General features: G+C 45.7%; 1 protein-coding gene and 1 pseudogene across 3 annotated transcripts in view; one reads left to right on the top strand and one right to left on the bottom strand.

Moving 5' to 3' along the window:
* The first annotated feature begins 4,286 nt into the window (after positions 1 to 4,286).
* Positions 4,287 to 11,287, top strand: part of MCPH1 (microcephalin 1) — a 270,845-nt gene continuing 263,844 nt past the window's right edge. Inside the window, exons 1-2 of one of the 3 annotated variants that reach the window (XR_013554978.2) lie at positions 4,287 to 5,057; positions 6,399 to 6,490. Coding sequence is in view for 1 of the 3 variants with exons in the window: in XM_078445230.2 (XP_078301356.2) it covers positions 5,018 to 5,057; positions 6,399 to 6,490 (132 nt within the window). In the remaining 2 variants the exon portion in view is untranslated. Of the gene's footprint in view, positions 5,058 to 6,398; positions 6,491 to 11,287 lie in introns of those variants that run through there. The other 2 variants (XM_078445230.2, XM_078445231.2) reach the window with 2 other exon arrangements.
* Positions 10,774 to 11,259, bottom strand: LOC132693368 (ubiquitin-conjugating enzyme E2 variant 2 pseudogene; annotated as a pseudogene).

Raw genomic sequence — 11,287 nt, 5'->3', positions numbered from 1 at the left:
CTGCCTTGATTTGCAGATGTGGGGACCCACTTGGATGCCCAGAATTGGTATAAAGATTAAAGTGAAAACATTCAAGCTAAAGAAGACGCAGGAACAAATCTTATCTGAACTCTCCTTACCTGAAAACAGAGCCTCCAGAAAATACAGCCGCCATTAAGCACTCCTTTGAGGGAGTTTCCTAAGAATTCAGCTGCCAGGGAAACAGACTGCCCCAATTCCCATGAGCATCACAAAGCCCAGTAGAACTTTCTATAAAGCCCCAAACTTCCCGCCCTACTTCATTAGGTTTGGTATATGAACCTTTCATCTCTAGCTGTTTAGTGAATTACGCACTACTAAGTACTTCCGCGTGTACAGACAACACATGAAAACAAGCCTTATTTTTCCTCCTGTTAATCTATTAAAAAAAAATTTAATGTTTATATATTTTTGAGAGAGAGAGCATGAGTGGAGAAGGGGCACAGAGAGAGAGGGAGACACAGAATCCGAAGCAAGCTCCTGGTTCTGAGCTGTCGGCAGGGAGCCTGAAGCTGGGGCTGGAACTCACAAACCGTGAGATCATGACTTGAACTGAAGTTGGATGCTTAACTGACCTAGACACCCAGGCACCACCCTCCTGTTAATCTATTGTTAATTGCAGGGGGCCCCCCACTCATTGGACCCACGTTGGAAGAAGAAAAGCTTTCTTCCTAAAACAGACAACGTGGCTATCTGCAGAACTTCACATGGAATGTACAAAAGCTATTAGAACTATTTTTTTTCTTTTTTAAATTTTTATTTAAATTCCATATAGTGAACATAAATTGTAATATTAGTTTCAGGTGTACAATTTAGTGAATCATCACTTACATACAACACCTGTTTTCACAACTGCATTCCTTAATCCCCATCACCTATTTAACCCATCCACCCACCCACCTCCCCTTCAATTATATTCCCATATATTAACAGAAATTGAAATTGTAAAAATTATTTACAGTATCATAAAAAATGGTAATACTTACGTTGGGATTTGAAATTTGACAAAAGTTGTAAAAGGACTCATCTCAATAATACAAAACATTGATGTGAGAAATTACAGAAGACCTAAATAAATGTTAATGGATCAAAAGAGTTAATATTTTGGGGCGCCTGGGTGGCTCAGTTGGTTGAGCATCCAACTTCGGCTCAGGTCATGATCTCGCGGTCTGTGGGTTCAAGCCCCGCGTCGGGCTCTGTGCTGACAGCTCAGAGCCTGGAGCCTGTTTCAGATTCTGTGTCTCCCTCTTTCTCTGACCCTCCCCTGTTCATGCTCTCTCTCTGTCTCAAAAATAAAATTAAAAAAAATGTAAAAAAAAAAAAAAAAAGTATTTTTACGATGTCAGTTCTCCTTCAAATAGATCTGAAATTCAACGTAATTTCAATCAAAATCCAAGCAGGGTATTTTACTCTTTTTTGGTAGAAAATGACAAGATGATTTTAAGATTCATATGGAAATACAAAAGATCTAGAATACATTAAACAATTTTGACAAAGAACAAAGTTTTGGGGCTTACATTATCTGATTTTATAACTTATTTATAAAACTACAGTAATCAAAACAATACAATATTCGTATAAAGTTAGACAAATAGCTCAATGAAACAGAAAGTCCAAAAATAAACCATACATATATGCACAACTGATTTTGACTCAGGTACAAAAGCATGAATGCAGTGGAGAAAATAGTTTATCAAGAAATGATGCTGGAGCATTTGGATATCTACATGCAAAAGACGAACTTAGGGCCCTATCTGTACCATATACAAAAATTAACTCAAAATTGATCCTAAAACTAAGGATAAAGCCTAAAACTATAACATTTCTAAAAGAAATCATAGGAGAAAATATTTGTGACCTTAAAGCTGAAGAATCTACTAAATACTGAACTTGTATACCAACATTTAAAATTTTTATTTTCATTAAGAAGAATGTTTATTTGTTTTGAGAGAGAGAGGGAGAGCAGGAGCAAAGGAGGGACAGAGAAACAGGGAGAGAGAGAATCCTGACCAGGTTCCACAGTTAGCACAGAGCTCCATCCATGCAGGGATTGAACCCACAAAATGTGAGATCATGACCTGAGCCAAAACCAAGAGCCCAACTGACTGAGCCACCCAGGTGCCCCTTTATACCACCTTTTGTATGGCAAAGGTGATTGGTTTTATCTGTTTTATCATGCCATTACGTGATTCTAAATCTTCTTAGCATGCACTGTCACTTACTTGGTGAGGACAATAACTTTATCTTCAATACTGAGTTGAGCTCACACTCCCAAGTAAAGGTGTTACCATTTCTTCAGTTTGTTAGGCCAACCATTTGTGATAATGATGTGATTATGGATCAGAGATTTGAGTCTAGGAAGTGGGGTTTTGGCTCAAGGTATGCATGTGCTCAAGGTAATTCTTTAGAACCTGTGTGCTGGTTGGATCCTATTAACAGCTGCTATAACAAATGGGGATGAATGAATGGATGGATGAAAGGAAGACTGGAGAGGATGGTAGTCCATATACGTACATATACCCTGCCACTGGATTTAGTAGAAAAGTCCTAAACATGTGTGGTTTCCAGTTCCAACTAACACCGCTAGTTACGAACGATGTTGCCTTGGACTGGTCAGATAACTTCCCTTGAACCTGGTTGCTTATTTGTGTAGATGAGATAATATTGCTTACTTTTTCTAACAGAGCTTCTGTGAGCATAAAATGATCCAACGTAGAATAAGACAAAGCTTTTTTTAATTGTAAAGGAATAGGGGTGGGGAGGGGGAGAATCAGTCCACTGTTGCTCCCACGGTACGATAATGAACACCTCTAAAATTACAGAATTTTAGTGAGAATCTAGGAGGAAATACATTTATATATATGCTTTGTAAATTGAATAAGAACCTTCACCTCCTAGGTAAGATTAATTTTGATAATACTTCTAGAGCCCATGATAAAGGGCTCAACAAATGTCAGCTACTATTTCTACTATTAAGGTGGGTTTTTTTGTTCGTTTGTTTTAACAGGGTTTTTTGTTCGTTTGTTTTAACTTGAAAAGTTTCAGTGACTCACATCAGTACCTCACAGCTAGTAAGTGGTGGATAGTAGTCTCCAAAGTCCAAGTCCGGTCTGACCCCAAAATGGAGCCCGGACTCTAATCATTAAGTTACAAGGAAGTCCCTTTAACTTTAAAATTGTTTTCCACTTAGCTCCGGAATGGGATATGTTCTACAGGATAAAACACAAAGATGGGGCTGAAATCATTGGAAATGAAGGTTTTTATACATTCGGTGGTTCATCCTTTAATACAGACGGCATGGACCCTTTAACTGATTTAGTGTTTCAGGGAGATTAAACACAAACCAAGCAAGCCCCTCCCGGCCCTAAAACTCCTCCCCGGGAACACGTGGGAGCTCGCGCAGCCCAGCCAAAGCCAGCAGCTCCCAGCAGCACGCGTGCGCGCAGTGCCCGGGGTGGGCCCTGCGGGAGTGGGCGGAGCCCAAAGGGCGGGAGGTTTGAATCCCGGGGAGGTTCAACCGCGCTGCTGCAGGGCTGTTCACCAACGCTGGTCTTCCCCGCTCCCTCCCAGGTTCGCCCGATCCCGCCCGGAGAAATCCGCTCCGGGATTTGCGGGCGGCAAAACGCGAGTGGGATGGGCCGGCAAGGCTCCCCGCGTCCTCACCCCGCCTCGGTAGTCAGAGGTTTAGGGTACATCCCTAGCCGGGATGTGCGGTCCGGGGTCCCACATCCTCTCGCTGGGTCGATGTGCGGGGTCCCCATAGACGGGTGAGACCAGGCTCCCCTCGCCCCTCAAAGGATCTGGGACCCTGGGTCCCCATAGCCCCCCGCGGGGTCTGAAACCTGGCTCCCCCGCCTCCCACAAGATCTGAGGTCCGAGGTCCCCCCAGCGGGGTCTGAAACTCGGCTCTCCCCGACCCCGCAGGGTCTAAGGTCCAGCGTACCTCCGGCAGGCATCTGAGGTCTAGGGTCCCCCCCCCCCCCCAGAGGGGTCAGAGACCCGGATCCCTGTCGCCCCGCCTGCCCGCGGGATTTGAGTCCCAGCGTCATCCCAGTGGAGCCTGAGACTCGGCTCTCTCCCCTCTCCCAAGTGGGCATTTTAAGTCTGGGGTTCCCCCACCCCCCAGCGAGGTCTGAAGCCACCCCCCCCCCCCCCAGGGCCTGAGGTCTAGTCCTGCGGGATCTGAGGTCCGGGATACCCCTAGCGGGGTCTGAGACCCCGATCCCCTTCACCCCCCACCGCACTCAAGATCTGAGGTATCGCCCTACTGGAGTCTGAGACCCGGTTCCCCTTCGCCCTCCAAGCCCCCGCAGGGTCTGAGGTCCAGGATTCCCCCCGATAGGATCTGAGGCCCGGGGTCCCCCCGCTCCGCGGGATCCGAGGCCCGGGGTCTCTAGAGGTGCCCCTGGCCCCACGAGCTCTCGCGCACGCGGAGGAGTAGAGGTCTGGCTCTCCGAACCGGAACTCCGCGCGCCGACTACAGGGCGGCACACGAGGACTCGGTGCGCGCGGGGTGAGGGTGAGACTTCGCTGTAGGAGATTCTGAGCAGTTATCTCTCGGAAGTCCCATCCGGCCTGCGACCTAGGACTGTGCCTCCTAAGCGTCCGCCGCTCCCTGGTGCGCCAGATGTGGCTCCGGGAAGCTTCCAAGTGTCCTTACGGAGACAGAAGCGTTTGATTCGGGGTTTTTTGGGGGACACCCGTCCTCGTAATTTCCGAGAGGACCGAAAGACTCGCAGAGGGGGACGCTGACCAGCGTTATTAGGCTGCTGGACGAATCCGAGTCTGGGCGCTGGAAAAGCCCCTCGGTCTCCTTTAACGCGAGCTGGGACTTTACCAACGCTCCTCCTCCCCCGGCTGTTTAGAAAACGCGGATTAGCAGATTTCCTCAGAGCCGGAGGGGAGGGGCGCGCGTCAGTCCTGCGCATGCTCAGTGCCACCCGCTCTTGGCTAGCGCGGCCTGGGACGGTGCAGCGGGTTCGCATGTTGCGGGTCTCTCATGGAGGCTCCCGGGACGCCAGGCGGCGGGGTCTTGAAAGGTGAGGGGAATTCCCGCACTCTGGGAGTTGAGTCGGAGGCGGCGGGCGGGCTTGAGGGCGGGCGCCCGGATCTCGGCGAGCGTGTGGACGGAGCTCGCGGGGCTCGTGGGGACGGGAGCTTGGCCTTTCCGGAAGTCAGCCCGGCATCCTGTGGAGGGAGGCTGTCCCCGTGTGCGGTGTTCTCACCGTCCCTGTGGAGAGTGGGGGGCTGTCACCGTCCCTGTGGGGTGTCCCTGTGGGGAGTGGGAGGGCTGTCCCCGAGTCCACTACCGTCACCGTCCCTGTGGGGTGTCCCTGTGGGGAGTGGGGGGCTGTCCCTGAGTCCACTACCGTCACCGTCCCTGTGGGGTGTCCCTGTGGGGAGTGGGGGGCTGTCACCGTCCCTGTGGGGAGTGGAGGGCTGTCCCCGAGTCCAGTACCGTCACCATCCCTATGGGGTGTCCTTGTGGGGTGTCCCTGTGGGGAGTGGGGGGCTGTCACCATTCCTGTGCGGTGTGGCGGGGACTGTCCCCGAGTCCAGTACTGCCATCATCCCTGTGGGGTATCCCTGAGTCCAGTACTGTCACCGTCCCTGTGGGGTGCTCCTTTGGCGAGTGGGGGGTTATTCTGTGGGGCATGGAGGCGACTGTCCCCCAGTGCGGCGCTGTCACCGCCCCTGTAGGGTGTGGGGCTGTCCTTGAGTCCCGTGTGTCACCACCCTCTGTGGATGTGGGGGGGGCTGTCCTTGAGTCCCGTGTGTCGCCACCCTCGGTGGATGTGGGGGGGGCTGTCCTTGAGTCCCGTGTGTCGCCACCCTCTGGATGCGGGGGCTGCCCCCCTGTACACAGTGTAAAGTCGGGTGGTTGTATGGTCCTTTGTGGAGAACATACTCTTCACTAGGAAAGTTGAGCACGGTTTGGGAATTTGGGGAGTTAAGCAGGGTTTAGGAATTTGGGAAGAGCATCCAGGGTTAAGAAGGTAAGCCCCACATGCGCATGAATAAAGCTGTTCTTGGCTTGAAGTTTTAACAACCACAGTAGCACTGATGCTGTTTGGCGTAGGTGTTTGTTAGAAGAAGCTTGAAATTTACTTTTTGATGTAAGTAGAACAAGATGAAAATCTGTTGAAATCCTTGGAGAGGAATGTTAGAATTTCAAATATATTACATGTCGTGGGTTAAAAATTTTTTTTTTTTAGTATTTGTTAATTTTTGATAGAAAGAGAATCCCAAGCAGGCTGGGAGCTCTCAGCTCGACACCCAGGAACTGTGAGATCATGACCCCAGCGGAAGTCCGATCCTTAACCCCCCAGCCACCCAGGAGCCCTAAATCGGTTGCGTGTCAATATCTTGTTTGTTTTCAGATGTAGTGGCCTATGTTGAAGTCTGGTCAGTAAACGGAACAGAAAATTATTCGAAGACATTTACAAACCAACTTGTGGACATGGGAGCAAAGGTGAGAAAGTCATTTTCCCCCGGCTGCGCGTGGCAGTCCTCTTTACGTGATAGAAATACTTGGATTTTCTTGTTTTGGGAGTTACTGCTTAGAACATGAAGGAACAGGGGCGCCTGGGTGGCTCAGTCGGTTGAGCGTCCGACCTCGGCTCAGGTCACAATCTCGCGGTCCGTGAGTTCAAGCCCCGCGTCGGGCTCTGGGCTGATGGCTCAGAGCCTGGAGCCTGCTTCCGATTCTGTGTCTCCCTCTCTCTCTGCCCCTCCCCCGTTCATGCTCTGTCTCTCTCTGTCTCAAAAATAAATAAACGTTAAAAAAAAAAAAATTAAAAAAAAAAAAAGAACATGAAGGAAGAAGGACAAAGACAGTGGGTAGGTGGCAGGTGGGCCACGTTGCATGATAGGACCACATTATAACAGTAAGATTACAGAACATTTGGTTTTGTGGGTGATGAGAGGAGACTCTAGGATAGACACAGGGCTTCTGCCATTGGTTAATTGGATGCAGGATGTTGTTGGCCGAAGTGAGAAATATAGGAGGAGGAAGAAATTTTTTAAGGGAAAGATTGTGAATTTGGGCCTATTGAAAACATCTGACGGACATTTGGATCCACACATAGGGAATTTGAGATAGTTAAGGCTAGAGATAACATTTTAGGGGCAAGACCCTGTGGGCCAGGTGTCATGGCTCAGGTGTTTAGGATGAAAGGTGCTGAGAGCGGAGCCTATTTAGTGTGTGGACAACAGGTGATGGGAGCCCTGGACCCAGGGACAAAGGAGAATGCCAGGAGATTCTGGAAAACAAGTCTGCACGTCAGAAGAGGGATGAACCTCAAAGATGGAACTTTAAAACCATTAACTTGGTGAGAAGATCATTGAAGGCAGGGCCGGAGTTTAGGCTGAGGCAAGAGAGGCACCCAGGGTGTAAAACCCAGGGCGGCATTCACCTACGGGCAGAGAGGGTGCTTCTAAATTTTGTTGTCTTAGTCCCTTCCCTGATGGAAAGATCTAAGGCTTTGTTTTGATACCTGCTGCATACTTGGGCTAAAACAAATTACACTGGCTGCGAAAAAGGCCGTGGAGTGTGGGAGCTGACAAAATGGCCTTTAATCGTAGTATTAAGGGGTGCCTGGGTGGCTCAGATGGTTGAACGTCCGACTTCAGCTCAGGTCTTGATCTTGTGGATTGTGAGTTCGAGCCCCGCGTAACGCTCTGTCCTGACAGCTCGGAGCCTGGAGCCTGCTTTGGATTCTGTGTCTACCCCTCTCTCTCTGGCCCTCCCCTGCTCATACTCTGTCTCTCTCTCAAAAGTGATAAACTTAAGAAAAAAAAAAAAAAAAGAGTAGTATTAAGATCTTAGATCTCCTTGGATCTTTTTGTTTTTCTCTTTTTTTTTTTTTCTTTAAGGTTGTGTGTTTATTTTTGAGAGAGTGAGAGCGAGCAGGGGAAGGGCAGAGAGAGGGAGAGAATCACCACGCTGTTGGTGCAGAGCCTGACGCGGACCTTGAGATCATAACCTGAGCCAAGACCAAGAGTCGGACGCTTAACTGGCTGAGCCCCGCCAGGCGCCCCTGTTTCTCACCTTTTAATTGAGAAAATTTTCAGATAGAAAAGTTGAACAGAGTGACTCAATAATTTTTTTTTTAACGTTTATTTATTTTTGAGACAGAGAGAGACAGAGCATGAACAGGGGAAGGGCCGAGAGAGAGGGAGACACAGAATCGGAAGCAGGCTCCAGGCTCTGAGCCGTCAGCCCAGAGCCCAACGTGGGGCTCGAACTCACAGACCACGAGATCGTGACCTGAGCTGAAGTCGGACGCTCAACCGACTGAGCCACCCAGGCACCCTGACTCAATAATTGTTAACATCTTAACATACTTGTTGTGTCATCGTTTCTTCTATGCAGTATATTTACGTGTGAAAGTGTTTTTTCCTAAACCGTTTGAAAGTAAGTCCCAGATAAAATTTGCCCCCAAACAGGTTCAGTATGTATCCTCTGAAAACAAGCAGTTTTCCTGTGTGATAGGCCATTTTCACATCTGAGGGAGACAGCGATGGTTCCGACTTGACACCTGTTACTTCTAGCAGCGTTCGAGAGCCCCACTGCCAACTGTACTTGGTTTTGTCTTTCCTGTCCGCATCTGGTGCGCGTCTGGTGGTATATCATCATGGCTTGAAATTCTATCTTTCTGCATATTTTCGTATATTTATTTTGACTCTGTCCAGGGCTCCAGCTCTTAATTTCCATTGGGTTTTTCCTTCTTGATTTGTAAGTATTCTCTCTATTTTTCAGTTGACCAGCATCTTTTCTGACCATATGAATTGCAAGATTTTCAGTTAACTCTGTGATTTGTCTTTTCATCTTCTCTATGGTATCTTTTGTCGATAATTGTAACCCAGATTATTTCTTTGTGGTGAGCTTTGTTGTGTGTGTCTTGTTTAAAAAAACACAACTGTCTGTGCCTATACCAAGGTTATGAAGATTTCTCCTGTGTTATTTTCTGAAAGCCTTATCATTTTGCCTTTTACATCTAGATTTACGGTGCATCTGGAATTGGTTTTTATACATGGTATGAAATAGTTGTTTCATTTTTTTCCATGTGAATATTCTTTTATCTTAGCACCATTCATTGACAAATCTCCTTTAACTGGTCTCCGAAGTAATACCTTTGTCATCAGTCAGATCACCATATGTTTCTGTATCTGTGTATCTGTTCTCATGACAAACTAGTCTTAAGTGTTCTTTATAATGAAACTTCAGAAGTCTTTCTTTTTTTTTCCTTTAAGGTGTCTTGGCTGTTCTTTGACTTTTGCTTTTCCAAATATATAAGAATCAGTTTATCAATGTACAGCATAAAGCTTTTAAAAATTTTTGAATGGGATTAGGATTGATAAAAATAGACCAGTATGTAGAGAACTGACATTTTCATGAAATTGAATTTTCCAGCCCACGAACCTGTATGCCTTTGTTGATTTTGGTTTCTTTAATTTCTTTAAGTAATGTTTTATAGTTTTCTCTGGGCAGTTTTGATGCTATTATAAATGGCATCTTCTGGGGCGCCTGGGTGGCTCAGTCGGTTAAGTGTCTTACTTCGGCTCAGGTCATGTTCTCACAGTCCGTGAGTTCGAGCCCCGTGTTGGGCTCTGTGCTGACAGCTCAGAGCCTGGAGCCGGTTTCAGATTCTGTGTCTCCCTTTCTCCCTGACCTTCCCCAGTTCATGCTCTGTCTCTCTTTGTCTCAAAAATAAATAAACGTTAAAAAAAATTTTTTTTTTTTAATAAATAAATAAATTGCATCTTCTAAATTCCTTTTTCTGTTACTGGTATATAGAAATAGTTAATTTTTGCATATCTGCTTTGTGTCCAGAAGACTTGGCAAATTCATTTATGAGATAGGGCTTTTTTTAGGATTTAAAAAAAGTACACAATTGAATATTTGCACATAATATTCAATTTTTTGAATTTTATTTCTATTTTTTCTAATTTTATTTCTATTTTTCTAATCCTCATACCTTTTATTTCTTTTTCTTGATGTACTGCGCTGGTGAGGACCAGTGTTGAATAGAGTGCATATATCAGGCATCTGTCTGGTTCCTCTTCTCAAGAGAAAACCTTTGAAATTTTCACTTCATGCAGTTTTTTTTCTTTTTACATTTTAAGACTAACTTTAATCTTGAAATCACATATCTATATACCTGTTTCCTTTTTTGTTGATTTCTCTTAAATGCATGTTTTGTCAGACAAAGATTGTAAACAAATGTTTACCATGTCTGTTACATGTAACACACAGGAATGGCTTTTAACAGATACTCATCGGCTTCCCCCACAACATTTTTTTATTATAAATACAGGTATCAAAACAATCTTGAACATATTTTTGATACTACTAGTGGTCAGCACCAACACCGCTTCAAAAATTAACACAATTTGTGACAAGATTCGTTGTACCTGCTACTTTAGACAATTTCAACTTGAATCTCTTTCACTAAGCAAGATGGGTAAAGCATGCCATTTCTGTTTTTCCTTTTTGAGATTTTTTTACTTTTCAGAAACGTGCTTCCACAGCATCTGACTCTCCATGCTTTCATCTTGTAAACCTGAATTCTGAGTACTCCAGGTTTATGGTTAAATGACAGTGCCTTTAACAAGAGAAAAAAAATGGTGCTGCATTTTTCCTCCTGTAAGCTGAAAATATAATGGTGTACATATATTAAATATATTCTCACAAATTTCCAGGTCATGTTTACCAGCTGGAATTCTTTTACTTAATGTGTGGGTATTTTGCATTGTCATTTAACATGAGTAGAAGGTTGTTGATTTAAGACAAGTTTGAGGTCCACTAAAATTAATTGTTGTATGTCCTTCTGGTGGCTGTGGAAGCTTCACATTTTCTTTGAACATCATGAGACGTCTTAGCTCTTGAAGTACAACTTTAATGCTATATGAATTTTGCCATTTTGCTGACACTGGTATACTCCGTGCACCCACTATTCTACTGGAATTATTAATTCCATTCATATTAATTTTGGTTACAAATCTAACTGATGGAGGAGCTTCTCGGTGTTTAGGTCCACATTCTACTTTCAAGCTATATATTGTTTTTGTCCATGGTGGTCCAATAATCATGCCTTCCCACCTTAGAGGTGTCATATCTTCATCATCTTCAAGGCCCCAGCTAACCATACCATCGCCTACTCCTTTTTGTCCTTCTTCAAGTTCTTCCAACAAGCGAATATTACGAGGAGGAACTTTAACTCCTGTGGAGGCCACCATCTTCTCCTGTAGCCCCACCTAATGCAAT

This window comes from Panthera onca, chromosome B1 (genome assembly GCF_046562875.1).
Source record: "Panthera onca isolate mPanOnc1 chromosome B1, mPanOnc1 haplotype 2, whole genome shotgun sequence".
Lineage (NCBI taxonomy): Eukaryota > Metazoa > Chordata > Mammalia > Carnivora > Felidae > Panthera > Panthera onca.
This window is presented reverse-complemented; position numbering and strand designations above follow the sequence as displayed.